This window comes from Hippocampus guttulatus, chromosome 11 (assembly GCF_054856545.1).
Source record: "Hippocampus guttulatus isolate MCC_2025c chromosome 11, RoL_Hgut_1.0, whole genome shotgun sequence".
NCBI lineage: Eukaryota > Metazoa > Chordata > Actinopteri > Syngnathiformes > Syngnathidae > Hippocampus > Hippocampus guttulatus.
This window is the reverse complement of record NC_141271.1, coordinates 21,414,484-21,438,403: the sequence shown is the minus strand read 5'-3', so window position 1 is coordinate 21,438,403 and position 23,920 is coordinate 21,414,484. Positions and strand designations below refer to the sequence as shown.

The window sequence follows — 23,920 nt, the reverse complement described above, 5'->3', positions numbered from 1 at the left end:
CCACGTGATTGTGGAGCACAACCTGCTCGACAACATGCATGCAAGTACACGACAGCACGAAATACTCGAGTGCATCAGAACGACGACGGTATCATAATAAACGTCAACAATTGCTTATTTCATACTCACCATGCCGCCATGTTGGATGTTTATGGAATTCGGCTCTGTACATGCCATCGCAGGTTGAATTCTTAATTTCGGAACACATTCTTTTTCTTCATACCATCCAAGTCAGGGGTGTCCAACTCAGGTCCCGCAGGGCCGCTGCCCTGCATGTTTTCCAAGTGTCCCTGTTGCAACACACCTGATTCAAATGACCAGATCATCAGCAAGCTCTGCGCAAGCCTGACATTGAACCTGCTCATTTGAATCAGGTGTGTTGCAACAGGGAGACTTGGGAAAACGTGCAGGGCAGCGGCCCTCCAGGACCTGACTTTGACACCTATGATCCAAGTATTCAGGCAAAAAAAATAAAACATCTAAACTTTGGGGGGGAAAAAACTGTCAAAAATTCATGATCAGAGTGTCCTCCCCCCACTGCCCAAAGTCAGCTGGGATGGGCTCCAGCACGCCCGCGACCCTCCCGAGGAGAAGGCGGTTCAGGAATCGAATGGATGGACAACCAATATCCCAATTCACTTTTCAAGTAACGAAACTATCATCTGATTATACGGCGGGTAAGCAGAGCTGCGGTGTTAACAAAGACTCGTATTTGCGTCAGCGGAGTTCAAACACTTGATTACTTGTTGGGCAAATTTGGAGGTTATTTGTGTCTGCTGATGGGTCCGCTTCATGCTGAGCGTTGAGAAACAAGTAGCCGCTCGCCTCTTTGCTACCTCCGAGCTCCGCCAACCCCAAACTGGTTCATTTGAAGCGGAGAGCCCCGCGACCGAATGTAAAGCGAGAGCTTCATTCATGTGACGACAAAGAACAAAGCCGCACTTCATTCTCACTGGTGACGGCAGCACTTCATCATCAAGCCGCCGAATTAAAACACAATGCCTGTGCAGATGTGGGCCATGTCATGAAACAAGCAAAAATGGACACAGACATATGACAGTTCCTCATGCTTCCACTGGAGGTCAGCCTAACTTCAAAAATACATTTAAACTGAAAATGTTTCATCGAATGTGCAGTCCTGCACCGCGAAGAATTTCGACAGAATTCCTGGAATTACACACTTTGAAACAACAACAACAACAACAACAACCTCTAACCACCAATGTAGGTACATGTCCGTTGCTGTGGAAAACAAGTGTTATTGTTCAAAGCCTGGCGTTGTTTAAAAGCAGAGCAAACACATCCATCCCCAGCTGGATCTCGCGTCACTGTTTTTTTTTTTTCAAACTAGAATAAGAGCCGTGCGACTCCGTTGCCAATTTCCGTCGGCAAGAGCAATTCTTTAGCTGGCAAAAAAAAAAAAAAAAGAAGAAGAACCGAGTCATTGGACCATGTGCTGTTCATCTTAAAACCACTTCCGGTTCTGGCGATCTTGCTCGGACAAATACTTCACGAGTGCCCTCCTGTGCCTTTTTCAGCCATCCGTACTTAACGTGAGTTAACTGAAGTAAGTTTCTGATGACTTTTTGACATTTACTTCCTGTCTGTACTTACTTTGTCATCACAGGCACGTCATCTGTTGACACGTCAACAGATGACGACACAACGTGAAACAAAACACAACAGTCAACCGCAGTTCAGATGTTGATTGAGTGCCTGTGGCAGGCGAACCTAAATATTTATTCAACGCAATATAGCGCGATTACTTCGAACACGATGAACGATGAGTTTGTTTAGTGTCAAAAATTGCCTTTAAAAAAAAAATAAAAAATTGCCAGCGCAGCAACGCCCTCTTCTGATCCCATTTGTCTCTTCCGGTCTCCTAACCGCCCATGAGGATAATCTTAGATTAAAATCAAATTAATAATCTATAATAATAATAATAATTATTATTATTTTTTCCCTCTCCCTACCCAGCGTTTTCCTTTCTGAACTCTGACTGTATTTTCCCCATTGCGGGACAAATAAAGGGATATCTTATTTTATTTTATCTTAAACCCCTCTATTATAGGCTACGAGGTTTCCGTCGAAATGAATATGTTTTCCCGAATGTCAATTTTGGAAATGGCCAATTATGTTTTGCGTTGCATCGTAATGTAACGTTGTGTCTCACTGGGTTGCAAAATGGCCTCCATGCATTGTCAGCGTCCAGACTTTCTTCCCTACGGCTCTGAGTCGATGGCGCGGCTTCCTTTTCGTGTGTTTCTCAGCGAGCTGGTTTGATTAGCTGGCACCCCGAAGACGCCGGCAGCTGTTTCTCATGAAAATGTTTGGACCGAGCCGAAGGTTCAACACTGGCCCGCGCCAAACGCTCTTGCAGGCTCTGGGAACTTTTGGCCGCTGAGCTTTTCTATTGTCGTGAACGATGGTATGGGCTGCTTTGAAATTCTCTTTCAAACTCATTTAATGCCAGCCCTTTTTCTCAAATTGGGAGAGCCGGGGCCGGCCGTTTTTCACCATGTTGACTCATTTTCCAAGGCCTACAGACTACGGAGTTCTGTCGCTGCAAAGTATGCAACCTGCCAAAAGTTTTCACCCTGAACTTTGTGTGTTTGTGTGCCTCCCTGCGTGCATATGCGCGTGTTCGTCAAGGGTGACGATGGGACTTGATTCTCTTTTTTTTGCTTTAGAAAAAACTCTGTGGTAGAGCTAGCTGCCGGTATTGATCCCTGTTCTTCCCCACGTCACCTCGTGACGTATGATCGCTGTGCCACACCCACTCACACTGTGCGCAACTAAGATCTGATCAAAGCCACACGCGCCATCTAGTGGTGATTCATCATACTGAAATCATTCCCACAGCCCCGACACTGACCGAAGAGGTGCGTAAAGATCATGTCATTCATTTTTTGAAATTAAAAAAAACACACAGCTTATCTGTACATTTTGACAGCACATGATTGTCTTTTTTCCAAACCTATTTTTACATTTTGGCTTTGAATGAGTTAATTCGGCTTTCACCACCCTTGATTCAGGGCTGTGAAATGACATCGCTCTTATCAGGCAGAAGTGTCCATCAATCAATTGGGGCCGGTTGGAACTCGCAGCTTTTGAAATGTACAGAAACGCGATGTGTGCGTTCACATGATGGATGAGCCCCACCAGTCCAATGAGGGAAAGGGAGGTTCATCTCATTCCGTTTGAAACCCAGTTAGGCGCAGCTTTTGCCAATGCTCGTCCAGATTTCGCAGCGGAACCATTTGAAGCTAATATGTTGAAAGTCAACATGCCCGTGCTGGAAAACGGCGCAGGCCGAAGCCAAAGCAGACATTTTGAAGAGAAGTTGGCAAGCCGGAGAACACGAGTGTTCGAATGATGAATATCCCAACACGCGGGAGCTCACCTCAACTGATTTTAACTTCTTGAAGGAACAGTTCCACAATGTAAACGTGACTAAGTTGTGATCCCGAATGGGAGTGTCCTAGATGTGAGGAAACCGGGCGCGATTCTACGAAGGGAAAATTTGGGCGGCTGCGAGTGAGGACCAGCGTAAACTGCGGCAAACCTTCCCTGCGTCCGGATGACTTTGTGTTTGTGACCGGTTGTGGCTGAGCAAAGCTAAACAAGGAGTTGAATTGCGGGCGTGCGGATCTCCACGACATTAGGCTCGCGTTCGGCCACCGCTCGGGGGCATGACTCAGCAGTTTGAAGGGTTAAAGCGATTCCATCTGAGCAGTCTGGGGGATTCCAGGCCGGTTGCATCGACAGGAAACGGCGCTAATGACTCTGCCTTCCCAGTCGAATGTGGCGAGCGGCTCTCAGCAATGAGCTCATTGTTTGACTTGAGCTTCAGCGGACGACAGCCGCGATAGCGTTTGCTTTTAATCACTGTTGACAGCGCAGTGTCCGCTATACATCGGGCCGTATATTCGTGCAAGCGTTCTGTTTTGTAGCTGAAGATCAAAGCCCTTGTAAAGTGAAACGTATTTTAAATCTGACACACCACCGAGAAGAGTGTTCAGAAGCACGAGGCAAATGCTGTGAATATCCCGACGGGGGGGCTTTTTCCGCGCCACAACAACGGGGCTCTCTAAAACAGCCACTGCAGTGCAAAGCCCCTGACTTCCAAATAAATGAATAAAATGAAATGCAGCTATTGAAACCGAACAAGCTAATGTGCTACTTCGACCCACGCTAGCTTTTCCTTATGCGGCTAACAAGTCCTAACAGGGAGCTGAGCTCCATGAATTATTGTCAACTGTCAGTGCCACACCAGTGAAACTAAAACGATGAGCTGCACGCATCCGTCAGTGCAGGCGCTGCTCACACCGCTTACCTGTGGCAACTGCACCCCAGCGGGGTTAAGCGAATGCCTCTGCGAGGAGCTGTCATGACTCATCTCTCGGCTATTTGCAACAGTACCTGTCGGTTTTATGACCAAGGTAGCTTTCAGACCCGCATGGAAGTCTGAACGGGAAACAAAGGCCATTTCCGTTCAAACGTTGATATGTGTGTACCGTTGTTGCGGCAGACGCGATTGCGGGGGGGCGGAAGAGATCAATGTCAAATTGCTCGATATCCTTTTGGATTAACAAGCATTCAGTGGCTCGGAAGCCGTTTCAACTTTCTTTTTGAGTCTCTGCCAATGACAGAGCATAATTATGCCACATAGTTTTGTTTTTGTTTTTTTGTACAGAAGCCGCTTTGTATTTTTGCATTGAGCAATGGCGGATTTGAAGAACCTTTCCTTCGAGAATCTTACACAAGAGCCAACCAACAAATTCATGACATCGGCGGAGGACTCCATTTTGTCGCTGGCCACGTTTTGAGTCACCTGAAAAACTGCGGTGTGTTTTTGTGTCATTTGTTTTCCCTCCGGTTAACTGGAGCGTTTGCATGAAATGCGCATCCAGTGCATACATTAGCAAAAATTGCAGACTTGGTTTGAGCTCATCCCCAAATGCGCTGTAAGACGAGACGCCGTTATTGCAAAAGCTCCATGAGGCCTGGACTTTTTCTGCCTCCGTTTGCAGAATTGCTTCCAAGTTTGTGGTTGAAAGAGCTCGCATGAGTTCTGCCTTTTCTACGCCGCCATTTTCAACTAATTGGACCAGCGTTGCGCCAAAGTGTCTCGTTGCAGAAGCTGTTGGAGTGTTTGGGAAAGGGGTTGAATTCAAGTGAGTGAAAGCTGAAATTTGGGTAGACTGGATGGCAGGTTTTGTTATGGCCGAGGTTCAAGATTTTGCCGCCAGGTCCTTCAGATGCGAGTGTTCAAAAAAAAAGTCCAAAGAAGGATTTTGCATGTGGTCCTTGCTTTATGGTGGCCTCTTGCACCCGCGGTTGTGATGCACCATCGTCAAAGTTGACTTGTGAACAAGGCAACAGGAATTGGTGTTCAACAAAACCTTCCTAAGCCATGAAAAGAAAGCAATAAGTCTGCGATTGGGTTGATTGTGCCTCATGTCGGCATACGAGTACGCCGCTATGAGCGGAGATGGCCACTTGACCCTATTTTGCCACTCCGCGACCTGGGTAACCTTATTCAGACACTAATCGTCCTCCGTCCCCGCCCGTCCTCATCCTTTGAAAGCGCTTCCGTTCCGGCTTCCGGGATTTCGGAAGCTGTCATTCTATGTTTGGTTTTACGACACAAAGTATCACAAAGGACCGGCTCGATAACATAACGTGCTCGTGGGACAGTGGCGGCTTCCAACACGAGGACTGTGTTCACGCGTTCCACTCCAAAGCATCCGACCAAGTCAAGATTTCAGCTGCATGTGCTGAAAGCGGCAATGTCATCGTGTTGCTCTCCCAAAGTCCTCCAATGCGACACGATGCCACTGGAAGGACTTTGGTTTCGACCCACGCTTTCTTCCCTTCTCGTGCCTCCCAAGTCATCTGTCTGGAAAGTAAACAAGTCCGGCTCGCCAGCGCAAGCCTCCCGCCCCCTCCCACCCCCCCTCAAAAGATAGCTGGCCGATGACTCACGCTCTGTGGCCACAGTGCTCCTCACTTTTTCCACAAGGTGAAAATCATTTCCTCTCGACCATGTAAAGACAAACCTACACGTGCTTACGCATTCGTCAAAGCGTTTGACGATTATTGCCTGGCGGGTCCGTGACTGGATGTGCTACCAAAGTGGCCATATACTCTACTTTTCATCCACTCACCAACCCAAAGAGCAGGAAGACGTACACCCTCTGCTAATTGTTGTTGAACGGGCGGAAGAGAAGACGCAGCTTTCAATGTAATGCGCCGGAATGCTACGACTTTCATCGTCGCAACAAAATACCTCTTAGCGTCATGAGTTTGACACCAAAATGGAGCAATGGGCTCTTTTGCTCATTTCCCTTTTCTTCCTCCCTCACTGCTGAGCAAATCCATTCCAATGTCGATTTGCTTCTGGCTTGGAGGAGCTTCCCAAGTCCGTGAACGAGGACTGCGGTCGTATGGCGGGCTTTGCTTTATCATTTGTCACCCGGCATTCCTATTTGTTGCTGTGAGTGGGAAGTATGCTGGGACTTGTTCTGTTAACGTTCTCTCTGTTCGAGATGAAGCTCCGAGCGTTGGGAATGGGAAAGGGGCCAAGCAAACGGGGGCGAGCTGCATGCAAATGTCTTTTTATGGGAGTTGACGAAAATGAGTTTGTGAGCGGGAGAAGGCCATGTCGCTCCTCGGAGCTGCATTTTCAAGGGGAAGAGGAAGCTCAGACTTTAACCCAAAGAAACTGACAGGAAGCGGATCGCCTTGAGCAACAATTATATGAATTTGGTGCTTCCGATGGGATGAAGACATCTTCCTCCCCCAGAGACCTGAACAAAAGTACACAGGCAACACCAGAAGATGAAAAACACTTGTTAGCCAAACGAAGAACGGGAAGGGGCAGGCTGGAAATTGCTCGGAAGCGCAGACTTCCAGAAGTGGAGCATCAAGATTTTATGGTTTGATGAGACAAACCTTGAATAAAAGTCACTGAAAGGCCAAAGCTTTGGACCAGAAAAGGATTGTGCCGACATAAAAGCTCATCTGTGTCGTGCGTTTCCCCACGAGCCGCACCCGGCACGAATCCGGTCTCGTTACCTATCATCTTTAAAAAGCCACGCCGCGCCGACCACTGCTGTCGGAAAATTCGTCTTGCTCACGACTCTGTAGCCAAGCGCTCGAATGTGCGAAACACTTCATGTTCATGCCTTGTCATTTCTCGCCACGTATTTTCTATGCCTTCTACCAGCTCGAGAGGGGACCGAAGGGACTCACCGCCCAAAACCAAGAACGGAATTGGATCTGAAGTCCGATTCTCATCTCATCTCGTTCGTGCAAAAGCCGCGGCGTGCAGCCCGAGTGCTTTGTTTGTAGGTTGAGGTTATGACGTTGACACCGATCGCTCCGATTGGACACGTTCACTCTAGCCACGGGGGTTGGTGTCAAAGCTATGACCCGCAAGTGGAAACATGTTGGATTTGCGTTGCGCATTCCAAGCGACTGCTCGTTTCTCGTTTCCCCAAGTTGTGTTTTGTGAGTGTCCCGATTTTATGGGCCTCGGATGTCTTGTTGCGTCGAAGGAAGATGGCGAATGGGAGCGAGATGACTCCGGCAGATGAGGGGAAAGAACCTGCATGTTCAGAAATCCCATCCTTGGCAGCGGAACCTGCGCGTAGCATGTAAGTTGGAGGGAGGATCGCACCAGTGAGAAAGAGAGCGCACACACGGCAGAGAGTTTCCAGGAGGAAGTCACAGCTTACATTCTCTCAAGCGCATGCCGGCGTGCCTTTGACCAGACTTGCCACTCGTTTGGTCTTGGCCGCTGGAAGAGTGACTGTCAACCAAAACCAGGAGTGAAATACGGTCCAGGTAACTGATGGTTTGATCGGATATCCCTTCAACCACGGCTGGAAAAGGCAGTTGTTTAAAACGGGGCTAAATACGGCAGTCTGGCCCCCGCATGCCTCAAGCAAACAGATAGGGAACAGACCCCCTCCTGCCCCCCCCCCCCCTTCCCCCCTTGGCAGGGTTTCTTTTCTGGATTGGAGCAGAGCTTTTGCCAATCACATTCAGTTGCAGGTGGTTCCAGTTCCTTCCTGCTCATGGCTGACTCTCCGGACTGTCCTGGGGCCGACTCGGGCTGTCGGCGTGAACTTTGTGCTCCTCTCCTTTGCATAAACACGTCATTTGAGTCGGAAATGACTGCCCGTAGGCACGACGTGGGTCGCAAAAGTTTTCCAAAGAAGCTTTGGAGCGATTCGTGAAACTGGGTCATGTCCGGGTGCTTTCCCTGCTGATTGCATCTTCTTTCTGATGAAAACGGAGACATTGATCTCTGCGTTGGCTCACTTTTGGTCGCTGTGGGTTGGGCCGACGAGAGAAACAGCTGTCATTCTCAGGAGTTCGCTTCAAGCCCCTCCTCTTTTTTTTTTTGACACAAACACCCACTCACGCCCCATCTTATGGCAGTCCTGCAAACAGTTGTTTCCTGTCGACGGGCACAAGTGTGGAAGATCCAACGAGAGGTTTTTGACAAGACGTTTGTATTGTTTGGATCGATGTCAGATGAATCGGTGGATCCCTCGACAGAAGCCTATTGTTGTTGTCAGGACGCCAGCCAGGTGGGGGACTCCAGTCACGTGACTCGACCTGAGTCAGACTTGAGTTTCCAATTTTCATGATGTGCTTGTCGAAAACTCCCGAAAAGGCTCGACTACGCAGATGTGGTATCCGTGAGACTTGACTGAGACTCGAACGACAAGACTTGACCAGTCTCGCTCGTTTTCATTTGAAAAGCTGCACTTTCAAGATGGCGTCACATTTATTTTGCTTCCCTCACCCAAGTAAATGTCTTGACTAGACTTGTTTGAGATTTCGCGGCAACTTGACTGGACTTGCTTGATATTTGCCACACTCACACGAGACTTTCTTTCAACATGAAGGATAACGCCGGAGAGCCGCTTCCGACTCGCGCATACGACATGTGACTTCGTCCCACCTCTGGTCAAGTCCCGCTTGTCTCCCTTGTAAGTTTGAAAAGCAAATTCAACAGCATTCGGTCATGCAACCAAAGAGGAATCAAGGTCAATTTGGCAAGCTGTGACATGCTTGCCAGAACTGCCTTATCAGTCCAGGTGGCGCAATAAACAGCTTATGTCTTAACTCTCGGAATATTTTCAACTAAAACAAGGAATTTGGTGTTTTAGGTTCAGAGCACGTCATGAATAGATTTGGCGTTTCCTCATGTCAACATGTCATTGGAAGCAGATTCCGCTTCTCCATTCCTCTCAAGTCAGGAGGGGACTTTGCCCCGGATTCCTTCGTCTTGACCACCTACTCTGATGGCCACCCACGTGTTTATTGCACCTCTTGTCAGTTCGAGGTTTGCCTCTGTCAGTCCAACTCAACGACACCCAGGATGGTCAGCACGGAAGCGCGCTTCTTATTGGTTACAAGATGGTGCCTTGTAAACTGTATTCTTTGTTTTATGACCGCCTCGAGGAGAGATAACAAAACGCTCATTGCCGGTTGTTTGGTGCAGCCATTAACTCTGATCAAAAAGTTCTTGTCTGGTCTCGTGTAGAAGCTCCTTCTGGCAAGAGCCAGAATTTCTCGCATCTTTCAAACCTTCACAGTTACTAACGTGCCCTTTTTTGTCCTCTGTGTCACACGTCTATTGTTTATGACAAAATAAGTTTGGTTTCATCAGCGAGAGACACTTTGTTTGTCGGGTAGTCTGAATTCAAAGTCGGCCCCATCATTCCTTTTGAAAACCTTCAATGTCTGCTTACATTGGTTTGTCGGGATCAGTGGGTCACTTGAGCTCTCCAAATTTGTCAGAAACAAACCTTAAAAGGTGCCAAGCCTAATTTCTATCTCAGAAACCCCTTCATTAGTAGTTAGTAGGATATACAGTCATACCTCGGTTTTCGACCATAATCCGTTCCAGAAGACTGTTTGAGAACCGATTTGTTCGAAAACCGAAACACGCTCTTTTTAAAAAAAAAAAAAATCTCTATTGAACACGTCTGCTCACAATGGAACGCTACACGAGGAAGCGTCACTTCCTCGTGCAAGGAAGGCGAGAGGAGTCAAGTGGCGCATTCAAGTGCGCTCAGTTTGGTCGAGAACCGATTTTCGGTCGTAATCCAAGGCATAAAAAGCCCGAAAATTTTGGTCGAAAACCGATTTGCTCGAGAACAAGAGACGTTCGAAAACCGAGGTTTGACTGTAGTTGCCTTTTCATGTACTAATAAGTGACATTAACCACTTTCGTTGCTCCATGCAGCACACGTTTCATATTGAAAAAAACAATAATCATGACTATTATGTGCTGTGGATTTCTCATTGATTAAAAGGATCCATTTGAAGCACAAATTGTCATGAGGGGTGAAGGTGCACGTGTTCGCACCAAAAAAAAAAACGCCTGGAGTTGCGAACATGGGTGTAGTTTTCGCAGCCACTGTGAGAGGGATGGGAGAGGGCTGACAAAAAGGGGGAGGAAAATGAGGCTGGCCGGCATTCTTCTCATTTAAAGCTGTAACTACACCCAAAAAAAAAAAAAAAAAAAAAAAAAAAAAAGAGAGAAACACTGCGGCAGTCTGGGCTGGGTCTGCTTGCTGCTTACAAGGAGAGGCTCGTTGCTATTCATGCAGTGATAACCTGAGCTTTTTCTCCCCTCTTCTTTTTCTTTCCATCCCTTTTCCCCCCTTCTCGTTCCCAAGGCAGTCTCATGTCTTTCTTGTAGACATGATGGACTTTGCGCATTTAAGGATTTTCCTTTTTTTGGTGGTCTCCATCGCTCAGGTTTTGGTTGTTACATGCCAGGATGATGGTAAGTGGACCCCCCCCCCCAACCCTCGCCCGCCATTCTCCCGTCCTTCCTCTTTTTTTGCTGTTTATTGACACGCCTGATTGCTGTGTGACTGAAGAAGCTCTTTGGTGGCTCTTTGAACTCAGCGAGCGTGCGCTTGTTTTCATTTGGAATGAGACATCTCAACTGCGAGAGATGCTTGGGCTCAAGTTGTGTGCACAAAGTAGCACAATTGTTGGCTTTTTTTTTTTTGCTGCATGTCGGACAAGAGGAAAAAATGAATGGGAGTGAAGGATCCCACTTTTGTGCATGTAAGCAGATGCGGGCGGACATCTGTCAGTGATTTCCAGTGATGTCACCCTCAGGCATTGAAAAGAAGTGCAAAGCGATGTGGGGAAAGGGGGGGGGGCTTTGCGCTTTTCCATGATTCCAGCGCAACTTCCAATGGAAGCTGCATGATGTTTGACTGCAAAGCGTGCAATCTTCCAGCGTTGTGCTACATTGTACATCTGCAAAGACAATTTCATTGCTCAGGCGGCTGAGAGGGAATACGGACTCACTGCTATGTTAATTTGGGGCAGATGTGAAGAGACTTGAGAATTGGGAGGAGGGGGGGGGGGCAGGGAGAAAGGGGGCAGCAAGCCTGCCTGACGGAGTCCGTGAGTCACGGGAAGGCCCGGGAGGACTCGGGGGTGGGGGTGGCGGGGGGGGGGGGGGGCTGCTAAAGTCTTCAGCTGGCTATCCGAGACGGTGGAACACCTGAGTGGTCTTGTTTTAGTTGACCTGGACTTCCCCTGTTGTTTCTTTTTTTATTTTTTCCGATCTCCCGACAGACGTCAGCCACAGATGATGTCACTGCTCTCTCTGAGCACCGCGGCTCATCTGATGGCTCCTACTGTCTTTTCATTAAGCTGACGCGTTGATTTCAGTGAAGTTGTTGGACACGGCAGATAGAGCGCCACCCGGTGGTAAATGTAGACTATAAAACGAGACGACATTGCCGTTCAATTAACCCTCGTCTTCAGTTTGCCAATTGGTACCCGAAACACAAAAACCCTTCTCTCATTTTTCTTTGGCGGAAAACCTCTAAAAGTGGTCAGTTTCAACATTTCTTTGAAGTGATCCATCCTCTTGTCCGCTCTTTGAATAAATTCCTGAACGCTTGACGTGAAGTGTCAGAAAGCTCTTGTTCAGCAATTTGTTTCTGAAAAGTGGTCGTTTTGGGGCCTTGACCTACGTGGAAATAGAAATATTCTCCGGAGGCGCGGCCACGCGCATATTTGAATGGCAAAGTGATGACGCAACACCTTCATGGAGAAATAAGAAAAAAAATGTCCATTTGTATTGAGACTTTACATTTTAGTGAATTGAAGATGGCCGACGTGATCGCTCTTATGTTCTTTTTCCAACGTTGTAGCACAACTGCCTCCGTCTCTGCTTGTTGGTCATGGTTGCGCGGAAATTTGCTTTGTGGCCAGAAGCATTGAAATCTCCCTCATGCCTTTTTTTTTTTTTTCTCCGAAAGGAAAATGTATTTCATTTTTTAGTCGAGGCTCTTCTAAATGGTGGACGCTTCTTATGGGATGGCAACCTTGCTAATATCGTACCAGGATCAATCGTGACTAAAGTTGTTGCATCTCTGTACGAATCACTTTGGACAGAAAAGTCATCCAAAAAAAAAAAAAAGTTGTCAGGAGGGCAATGGGTTTGCAGGAAAGGTTTGCGAGGGAGCCGGTGGAATGTGAGCAAGATGCTTTGAAGGCTCAGATCACGTACACGTACAAAGCGCCGGATGAAAGTCAGATGTGTCGACACACGTGCGGACACTTGATGTGCACGTGAGCCGTTTGTTGTTGTTGCGGTTTTTTTTTGTTCCTTTTGCGGCAAGGCACGTGGAGAAGTGGCATCGCACTAAAGACTTCAAAGCTCACAGGAGAAAATGACACCGCAAATTTGGGGGTGAAACTTATTTTCTCTCCCACTTCAGTAAAATCAACGACTTTTCAATATCCATGACCTTTTGCGCATCAAAGAGCTCGACCAAATGAAATGTGTTGGTTTTTTTGATATTTATCCATCGTTGCTAGCCGCCGGACACGAACAGCATGGCTGCACGTGAGGAGGCGCTAGTTGACAGAGTCGGTGTCTTATTAAGCAGCTTTTCAGAGCGCAGGATGAGCGGAATGATTTTCACATCCGACAGGAAGTCAGCCCGATGAAAGGCAATCACCGAGTCAAACATGCCCGACGTTGCCAAAGACGTGGGCTTCAACTCGGCGTTGGTCATTTTGCACATTAGGAGGTCTGCGCTGCTGTGGGAGTGGTCACAGCCAACTCTCGTCTGAGCCAAACAAAGCGGCTTTTCTCATTCTATTTCAGTGTAGAGGAGATGGCCTCCCGCACCTGATCATTTACCTGCCTCCCCCCCAGGCTGTGCCACCCATGTAAAAAAAAAAAAAAAAAAAGATATTATCATTATTGTTAACTGATTTACACAGTGATTCACAAGGTTTGATGCCAGCTCTTCACATATTTATGAAGCACCAACGATACACGTGACATCCGCCACGCTCAGACTCCGCCTGCCTGCAACCCGATCAAATTGACCCCATTTCGCGTTCGACCGGGGGTCAACCTGGCGCCGGCTTTTAGGCGCAGTCTGACCAGGTGTACGTTGAGATGGAACTTCTGCGTACCACTAGAGAGAGTCCACATAGCACAGGCGGTACTTGTGCCGCACTTTGAGAATCACTGACTTCAACAAAGCTGATTTGAATTGTTATTTTCCTTTTCAAACACTAGAGGCTAATGGCGCCAGGTCCAACTGCCCCCGGCTTTTTATCGCCGTCCCAGCGAAACAAAGCGAAGCGACGGCTTCAACTCGTGGCCTCCTTTGGCGGGTCTCGGCATCACCTGCTACCTGAAAAGCCGCCCGAGAAAAAACCCGAAACCGCCAAAAGGCTCGCAAACGCTTTTCCAAATCAAGTAACTGCACATGAGCTCACTTGGACTCGCAGATTGTTTCCAGTTGTTTTCGCCACATCGGCGACATGGCAACAAAACGGCCCGCTTTGCACCAGCGATCGCGTCCAAGCGGGAGAACTCAAGACGGCTTCCATTAGAACCACATGCTGCATTTTTCAGCCATGACTCGTTTTCATGCATCTCGAAGGGGGTCTCGGTGCATACTTTCACGTCGGGCGCCACGTCACCCAAACGCGTCGACGGTCGCGTCGCTGCTCGCGGCGGCGCCAGCGATCGGTCGACGCGAGCGGCGGCCGTGACGAGCGTGGCTTCATGGGAACCGCTCAGGAATGAAAAGGATTGCAGTCAGCAAATGGAGGCCCGTGGAAGGGGAGGAGGGATGGGGGGGGGGGGTTGCGAGAGGGGGGTGGCGATGCTTTCCAGATGTTAGAACTCATCGCTTTGGCCCTGTTCGGAAAATATTGCGGAATGGGCCCCCGTCGCCGGCTGATATGCAGAAGGGTGACTCGAAATGGACGATTTCAGCCCACGCACTCCGTGACTGACTGACTGAGCAGAAGTTGAGCTCACAACTTGCAGGATGTTGTTTCTCGGTCATCTTTTAATGTCCGTGGATCGTTTAGTTTGGCCTTAACGGGCTCTTGTCCCAAACTTGCACACGAGCTTGACAGCACAAATGCCACCCGGCTTCAATAAGGAGTCGTCGCACTTTGGTCAAGCCGCTCTCAACGGTGACTCAAAGCAGAGACAAGGATGCTTGCGAACGTTCTCATTCGTCCGGCTCGTTTCCATCGAAGGGCGTTGAATGGATTTCAACAGGACGGTTCTGGCGCAGTCCCAACCGAGCCTTGTCGCCCGAATGGATGAAGCCCGCTCAGATACGAGCTGAGGCGTCGACGGAGCGCTTGCCATCCGATCTAAATGCAAATTGGAGCCTCTGAGAACGAGTGCAGTCAACGTGTCAAGCGCCAAGGTGTGCGGACCAAATGCACATGGGTTGCACGTGGTGCGTCAAACTGACGTCACCTTCACCTCATCTCCGCGGAACTCATAAAACAAGTTAGTTGAACACGTGCCCTCTTTTTTTCTGTTGAGACAGCTGGCTCTGCTTGGCCAGGTCATGTCGCGGCTTTTGCCCTCTGCAGTTTATCCTCCATAGGTCTGCTCGCTCTTCCTGTAATCCTGCACTCCCTTCGCTGCACGTTCGCCCCCCGCTGATGATTCCAAACGCTGCTCTAATTGCTCTCAACCTTTCCATCTCACAAGAGGTCATGTTCCACCTGGGGAAGTCTTCCTGGCACTAATCACTTAATGGAATCGTTGAACGGTTTTGTTTTGCGATTGGGGGGGGGGGGGGGGGGGTTGTTGTTGCAAAAAAATCCCGAGCCGACGATCAGACGTAAAGGCCTTTTGAGGTACTTGGTGCAAGTCCACCGGCGGTCGCTGAAGACGTCGAGCCGGCTTTGCCGAACGCCGCAGAATGGTGAGCGGCGGCCATAATTGCAGGTTGCGGCCAACGTTCAATTCTAGGTTGTAGCGAGGCCGCTGCAGAGGCTGAACCAGAGCGGCGGGCGGCGTGTCGGCGGCCGGCGAGGGTTTGCGATGCGGCCGTGTCTTTGCGGCTTGTTGGACAAACTATTTACGAAAGTGAAGAGGTGTGCTTTTGGCCCGCCCGATGTTTGTCTTTTGAGCAAAGTTTGTCCAAGGGGGAAGGCATCGGTGGTAGTAGACAATGGCTGGGCAAACTTTTCTGTTCTTTCATCCAGGCCTTGGACTATTTCTTGCATTCATTTCATTTTTTTCCTATGATCGGATGATTAAAATGTATCTTATTGTGTTGTTTTCTTCATTTTTCTAGCGCATGAATGTTTATTGTAAATGATCAATCCATCCATCAGCCGATCCGGCTTCTCCTCACGAGGGCCGCCGAGTAGTAGATAAAATTGTACAAACAACTTTTTTCATCAAGGAGTGACCATTTGTCCCTTTCGAAGTCTCAAACGCGGCACGGCAACAGCATGTTGAAACAGATCCGTACCGTTCCGCTTTCGTCTTGTGTGTGTGTGTGTGTGTGTGCACTGCAGAGATGTGGAACTGAATTGGATTTATTTTTTTGTTTTGCTTGACAGAAGTGGAGCACGCGTCGCAGCATCCCCCAGAGTTTCATATTTCTTCAGAGAAGGCATAAAAAGTGAGCCTTTACCGCGTTTCCCTTTCTGTCACGGCGCCGCCGTCAGATTGCACATGTTCCGACGCGTCCAACCAACACGTGCAAAAGCCATTGGGGCCGCGTTCAAACGAAGGATTTCCTCGTTTCCTGCCGACGTCTTTGCAAGACGATCGACGCAAAGAGCAGACGAATCAAAAACCTTCACCTCAATGGTTGTCCCAGTTGGAACGCGAACGGCGCGCCGAAGTGGAGCGCGGTCCGAACGCGAAATGTTTCCCATCGTCATTCAATTGCATTTTCTAAAATATATTTTGAGATTTTGAAATGCAAATGTGTTGGGCTTTTCGCAGTGAACTAGCTCAGGACTGTACTTGATTTCGGTTTCTGGATTGGTCACTGGGTTGGTTGCTTTGTCTGTCGGTTGGTCGGATGGTCCGTTTGCCTACTTGGTTATTTTCGTGGTCGATAGGTCAGTGGCTGGGCTAAGTTCGTTTCTGACTTGCTCATTGCTTTCCGATAGCGAGTGAGTGAGTGAATGAGTGAGTTGCTCGGGTGGTCGCATGCTTTGATAGCCGGTCGGTTGGTTGTTAGTCGGTCTGTTTGACGGCACCGGTGAACAGCACGTTTGAAGCCGCAGATGGCTTGATGGCTCCCGAAACAGATTTTTCACACTGATTGGAAATTTTTTTTGTTGTTTTGGACTCAGATGCTGATTTTAACATGCCTTGTACTGCGCCCTTTGTCGCGAAGACGTTTAAGAAAAAATATCCACTATTGCTGCATTAGCTCTTCATTCATAATATTGCAAAATATCGGGCTATATTCTGGCCGATTGCGCCCACTTGGCTTTGATTCTGGAGAGAGGCAAGCGCCGCTGCGGCGCGCGCAGATGCGGATGACGTGTTGTGTCAAGTATGCGAGGATGGGGGAGGGGCTTGCAAGAAATACGAGGCCGCGTGGCCTGCATGCACACGAGACACCGACATTATGCTTGTGGATTTTCTATACTTTGTGTGTGTGTGTGAGTGTGAGTGTGTGTGTGCGAGAGACCCGTGCGGTCTTGATCACAATGAACCCAAAAACATTCTGATCACAAAAATGGCTTGGAAATGTCAGGTGGAAGATTGCCTGTGCTGTTCATATTGAGCCAAGTCAATTGTTTACGCGAGTCACCCATGTTGTCGCCGGCATTGACAACAAATTGCAAGCCGGGCTTAAGAAACGGGCCCTGGGACGCCCAAGCCCCTTTATTGACTGCCGAATGGGATCACGAGATCATTCCAAGTTCTTTTTTTTTTTGTTTTTATAGTTCAGTTTTTGTTGGACTCTTGCTCCCCAGGAAATTTACGATGGATGCTTGTGAACTTCAAACCTGATCAAATTCTCGTTGAGCGTTTCCATTTGAGGGATGATCCCGCCGACTCAAGCCAAAGCATCCACTCGCTGTTTTCTTTTGCGGAAACGGAATCCCTTCAAGCGCACGAGCTTTTGTTGATCGCAAGGCTGTGTTTGGGAATCTTTCAAATTCATGTCCTGGCTGAGCTGTGATAATTGTCTAAACATTGTCGGATCATCGGGGGCTTCGGACAAACATTCTACAAGCGTGGCAAACACTGAGCTTGACTTTCAGAGGAGATGGACTCTCATTTATTGTGGTCCTCGCTTTTTTTTGGGGGGGGGGATGTTGTTTCAGAGCATCGTGAATGGTGTTGTGAAAGCTTATGTGTCATCTAGTACTAATTGTGGCTTTACGCCTGTACGACGTCAATGACAAACTGCTTGGTAAAAAGCCAAATACCAACGTCCGCCACGCCAAGGTAATCTCCCGCTTCCCAAGGACAGATCGTCACCGACAACATTCCTGGCCTTTTATATACGACGCGGTGCATAGAAGCACTAAATCACAGCTGCTGCCTTTCTTTCTCAGAACTGGAAGAATAACAAAATGGGAGACAGAAACAGCAAGGAGAAAATGAGCGGTGAAAGGCACTCTCGTGCGGGGCGGGGCTGGGGGGGGGCGATGTGTGTTGGAATACTGAAAGTTCTGGAAGATTGATGGCGATGCGGACAAAAAGCAAAATGTAGCAGTGAGGTCAGCTGAAATGCGCAAGCCTCGGGGATCATCTTCCCTCCTCGTAAAAAGGACTCCGAATCCCGAAAGCTGACGCTAGCTAAACATGTAGCGCGTCGGGGGCCTTTGACGAGTTCCAACCCGCCGTTCCGGGCGGAACCCGATGACATGGGCAGCTTCATCACAGGAAGCTCACAAGAGGATCCATGCAAGAAATGAAACAGGAAGTCAGCCATTTTGCTTTTTGGATTTGTATGAAAACGTATCCTGAAAACGCGGATTGCCCACGTTTGCAGCTGCGGTGACGCACTCATTACTGCTTGCACCTTTCATTTGCTTTGATTTGATGGTCTTTAAGTGCGGTTTTTGGAATTTGTTCTTTTCGAGGCATATCATGGTCATTCGCTCTTTCTTATTTGTTTCATCGTCGTACTTTATGATGTGTGTCCTTTCCGACGTGAATTTTCAAAGGATGTTGTGCAACTTTGACGTGGAAGGAATCTTTCGCTTTAAGTTTTCGCTTCTGGCTGTGTTCCCTGTTGCTGTTCCGGCATGTTCAGGAGACCGACATCTCTTTCAGTTGTTTTTTTTTTTTCATGGGTGTGCCAACGGCGTTTAGAGTTGTTTAACGGTCTCAAAGCAGACGACTTTTTGATGACATTTTTCGGTGCTTGAGACTTTTTGTGCATCCCTGTTAGGCCAGATGTGCCCACCGGGTTGCAGGCTGTTCACACACTTTCAGAGTTCACCGACAAACATCTCCCCCCCCCCCCCCCCCCAGTCTTGATCGCTCGGTGGCGTTTATCTTTCCCGTTTATCTTTCTTCCTCAAAAAACGAAAATGATTCTGTCAAGAAAAAAAGAGAAGAAAGGAATGAAGCTGTGGCACAAGCCGAACAGAAAAGGGAAAGAGTAGGAACGGTCCTGGTGAAACGGAACCGCGTCAAGGCGCGAGGGATCGGAAATCTACGTTCGTCGAGCGTGAGGTCTTGATGTTTGTGGTTCCATCGGATGCGTGGATGGGTGATCATGGTTGGATTGATGGCAAGATAACGTCATGGTCATTATTAGGACCCGATTTTCCCCACAAAATAGGGCAAAGACCGTTGTGGCGGCGAACCGCGGCAAGCGAAGCTCCGCTGAAGCCTTGCTTCTGAACAAAATGTACAGCGCGGGATTCCCCGCCATTGCTGACAATCGGCTCGTTATATTGTCGTACTTCCTGCCGTAACTCACGGAGACGCGGCGCACTGACGACAGTTAGCTTCGCCGGCGGCACTGAGTAACATTTGCCAATGGAATGTTTTCGGAGACGGAGTCGGAACGCTACGGTTGCTTGTTTCATGTCTTAGAAAATCATTTTGTCTTCCTATGCACGTATTTGGCATTGACATGTTTGGACTGTAATGTTCATGTTTTTACGGCGATAAATGTTCTTACTCTATTATTCATCGTAGTTGGCGGCCATTTTATTGGAAAAGGTTACGACGAATGACCGTTGTAACGTACAGATCCGCTATGACCCTCGAGTTACGATGTGGAATGTGGAAATGGCCGCACATGTCAGCGGGCCACCATTTCAACTTTCCCGGACGGAGCCCGCACGCGGCTCCTCTCTTCCTTCAAATTCGGAGCTTTTGTTTAAAAAGAAGCCAAGGAGAGGAGCCATCCCTTAGCTTCTAAGCCTCATCAACACACGGTAATGCGGCAAATCCCGAACGCATTAGCGACCGAAACGGACGGCAGCTTTTCTTGTTTGAAAACAAAGCAGTGAGGTGAGCAAATGTCAGCAACAGCTGACTTTGCTACAAGCTGGTTTTGACCCTTGGCGACTTCGCCTCGGGGTAAACGTCCTTGTCTGCAATGAAAGCTTTGAGGGAGTGGGCCACTCTTTGGCCCGAGGAATCTTTCCCTGCCAGAGGAAAGATTTACGTGTGGCCCTGACACCTCGGGTCTGCTAAGAGCAGGAAGGAGCAGCTGGTGCAAAGCCACCCGGCAACAGCTGTAAGTCATCGGAATCACGCTGTGCTGTGCGCCTTGCGCTTTTCCATCGGGGTCATCGGGGAACGTTGGGCTCGCCACAAAGAAGAATTTGGACTGCGGTTGGTGATGGGGATGAGGATTTTTTTTTTCTGACGTTTCTGAAACTTATGGAGATTTCATCATGCCCCCGATCAAATTGACTCGAGAATATGATTGCAAGAAGTCGAATCAATCGTATCTGGCACGTTAATGTGAGAAGGTGAAAATCCACTTCAAGTTAAATACAACCAAATGTGGACCTCCGAAGAGTCAATATGCAACATCCGTCCGTTTTCCGAGACGCTCTATCCTGACAAGGGTCGCAGGCGTGCCAGAGCCGATCTCCACCGTCTTCAGGCAGTAGGTGCGGTACAACCTCAACTGGTTGCCAGCCAATCACGACCAAGAAGCATTCGTTCCATTAACCTGCCGTGCATGTGTTTGGAATGTGGGAGGAAAGCGTCGTACCCGGAGAAAACCCACGCTGGCATGGGCAGAAAATGCAAACTCCACACAGGAAGGCCGGAGCCGGAATTGAACCCTGCGAGTCGGACATGCTAACCGGTCGCCGCAACATCCATACAATCATTATATTTTTCCCGAAATTCGTGATGGCCACGCCGCCCTGACGTGCACCATAAATAGCGTCTCAACACTCATGGAAAGTAGCGAGACGCCACGTCACGCAGAAATGTTGCAGACTCCATGTTTGGAGAGGAAAATGGCTTCTCTGTGAGCTGACTGCGGAAAATCCGCATCATGCCAACGCACGGGAAGGAGGACGGGTTTTGCTCTTTGTCATTAGCGAGCTGTGCTTCCTTCGTTTACGGAAAAGTGAGGGAAGCTCGTATGGAGAAGGGAGGGAGTGTGGTGGGGTTAACGTCTCATCCCTCCAGACTTGCGGTCGGGGTTTTGAGACCCCCCACCGAAAACTGCGCAACTCTTCCATGAAATCTCAACTGCCATGGAATAGCGAGCATCGCTCAAAAGCCAAAAGGAAAAATCTCTTTCCAACTGTGCGCTGAGACATCTCCTGCGTGAGGTTGATGGCAGTCAAGGTGACTCGATTAGAATAAAGAAAACATTCCCACACCTGCCACAATTGGATCGGACAATCCTGACGTTTGGGGGGATTAGCAGACAAATATTTGGGCCTGTTATGTGTTTCTTTGGTACACTAAAAAGGTTCCTGAGCCACGCTGACCCACCCGCCTTTTGTCAATGGAAATCGAGTCGCATATGTCATTTTTTAAAAAATGTTCAGCCGATTTATTCTTTTGACGTTTCGCTTTCACAATTTGAAGATCAACATCGTTTTCTGTTCGTGGGTTGAAATGTTGTCATTTAAGTTCCTGAAATAATGAGCGTGATTTCGCTGTACCGATTCCGCTCCGATCGATGTGGACATGATTCGCAGCCGGACAAGAGTTGAGTCGAGCACTCGAAGGCACTGCTGCAAAGATGTTTTTCATCGACAGGCTCTCTGACGGCATTTGAGCTAACACTGTTTGTTTAGGACAAATATTGTGTCAAATGTTGGTCCACTGAGGATCCATTGCAGCCTGCTCATTCAGGAAAGGGGGGATTCTCCCATCTGCGGCCCCTTCTCAAGGTTTCTTTTTTTTTTCCTTGCCCTCCTGGGGCTTCACGTCATGGGATGTCATGAATATTTGTCAACTGTGGCCGTGCGAAGCCTTTTGGGGCCATTTGTTATGAAGGGCTTCAGAAAGCAATGTGACTTGACATGACCTGACTTTGGGTTTCTCTGCTTTGCTTCGGAATGTCGTTCACGGTTGTGTTTGCGACTGCTTGGAGGTTTGCTTGTGCCAAGCGTTACTTGCCTTGTGTCAGAAATGTTTCATTTTGTCAATTGAGAGGCCCGCCTTGCCTACGAAAGGCATTTGTGACATATCTGTGGGAATATGTAGCGCGTATTAAATAATGACTGACAACAACAAACAAGTTAAGTGGGATTGATTTAGCAAAATTTATCTGGTCTTCGGGGGTTAAAAAACAAACAAACAAACACACAAAAAACGTTTGCATTCCTCAGCGAGCTGTTTCTTATTTTCAATGTCAAAACATAGCAAAGCCAAGTTCAAGTCTGATGTAGGTTTTCACATCATCTTGCCTGGATCATTTCTCGGAAACAAGAATAATTCTCTTGGGTCATTTTGACCCGTGATCCAAAAGTGTCTGCACCAATTAAAAAAAATATCCCAATCTCATCAACACCATTACTTGCTCATTTTGGTCAAGATTTGAAGTTGAGTACAATTACTTGGAAATGTTTCCAAGTTTTGGATGCATTGTACCAGTCCGGCTAAGTCAGAATGTCGGCATTTTTGGCAAGGAGAGGAGTCTGTTGTACTTAGCTGTGTGCGCGGCTGTATGTGTGTGTGTGTGTGTGCGTGTGCGCACTGCATAACTAGCCTTAGTCTTTTCGTTGGAAATACAAAGAAAATGTCTATTTTCTTTGACGACGGTGATGTGAAGTTGTGAACTTGCGGACGCCTCAGCAAGTTTTCTCTTGTGGACTTCAATCAATTCAGTTTCGAGACGAAGCCTCGGGAGGAAATGATGTCATGTCTAACGGCTGGAGACTTTGCTGAAACAAAGTATCACATTTTCCAGAACTTTTTTCTGTCATGTTTGTGACGTTGCGGACTGCAGCCGGGTTCAGTCTGGTTTGTCTGAGCTGAGCATCAGCGGTCAAATCTGTCCACCATTTGTTTCTGGTTTTGAACTTTTTGCTCTTCATCCGATACCAACCTGAAATGAGTCAGAATAGAAAACTAGAACAAATGCTCATCGGTATCATTTTGTCAGCTCTGATCATTTTCCAATTGTAAAACATTTATTAGCGATGTTGCATCAGTCTTGACTTTCTGTACTTGAGTAGCAAACACTCAGCACGCCAGTTATAGCACACCGAACATCAACTTGTGACCCTCATCTTGTAATGACTGTTTTGTTTTTGGGTTGTTTTTGTTTTTTTTTGACAGGGGTGGGTGGGTTTTCATCTATGCCAAAACGAACCTTTGCGAAACCTCGCGAGCGACTCCTACTTCTCCAACAGCTGAAGAGAAAGGCGAACAGAAAAGGAGCAGAAATAGAAGTCAATTTTCATTCGTGGAGGCAGCACTTCATCACCAAGCCACCTTCAATTCATGTAGATCATTCGTGCACGTGGTGCAAGCAGCAGACGTGTCCCCGAATGCGAACCCACCGCTGACAATTTCCAAAAACATTTGAGTATGTGCCCATTAAACGCATCGTTTGATATTGACATGATGACAGGGTCATGGACGGAAACTATTGAATTGGCTGTGGTTTGATCTCTAGTACTCAATTGTGAAGTCCAAATTAGACGCGAGTTGGCACAACAGGCAAATACTCTGTGGTGAATTAATTTCACGTGTGGAATGGAAGGAATGCACCCCAGAGATCAAAGTAGTCCTCCTCTCTCGTGCCGGCTGATAAATGATGACTTTCATCCACTTTTTTAGGAGGCGATGGCAGCTGCAAGGCAGACGGCCAAGTGTACCCCAACAGGGACATCTGGAAGCCGTCGCCGTGCCGACTCTGCGTGTGCGACAACGGCCAGGTCCTCTGCGACAGCATCCAGTGCGAAGAGCTGACCAACTGTGAGAAGGTGGTCGTCCCCGAAGGAGAATGCTGCCCCATTTGTCAGACCGAAACCTCAACCGGTGGCGGTGGAGGCGGTGGAGGCGGCGGCGGCTCTTATGGTGAGCATTAAAGAACCTTCAATTAATCCCTTCAAACAAAATGATTCTGCCTTTCTTTCGGCAATGCCCAAAGATGCCAGAAGAAAGCGCCAAAGCCACGTCTAATCGGAAAGCTGCTATCGGTGTCAA

The 23,920-nt window shown here is 48.2% G+C and overlaps 1 protein-coding gene across 1 annotated transcript in view; it reads left to right on the top strand.

Annotated features, from left to right (window-relative positions):
- The first annotated feature begins 10,567 nt into the window (after positions 1 to 10,567).
- col5a2a (collagen, type V, alpha 2a) overlaps positions 10,568 to 23,920 on the top strand; it is a 28,500-nt gene continuing 15,147 nt past the window's right edge. The window contains exons 1-2 of the mRNA XM_086122929.1: positions 10,568 to 10,816; positions 23,552 to 23,791. Coding sequence (XP_085979055.1) covers positions 10,732 to 10,816; positions 23,552 to 23,791 — 325 coding nt within the window. The 5' untranslated portion in view covers positions 10,568 to 10,731. The remainder of the gene's footprint in view (positions 10,817 to 23,551; positions 23,792 to 23,920) is intronic.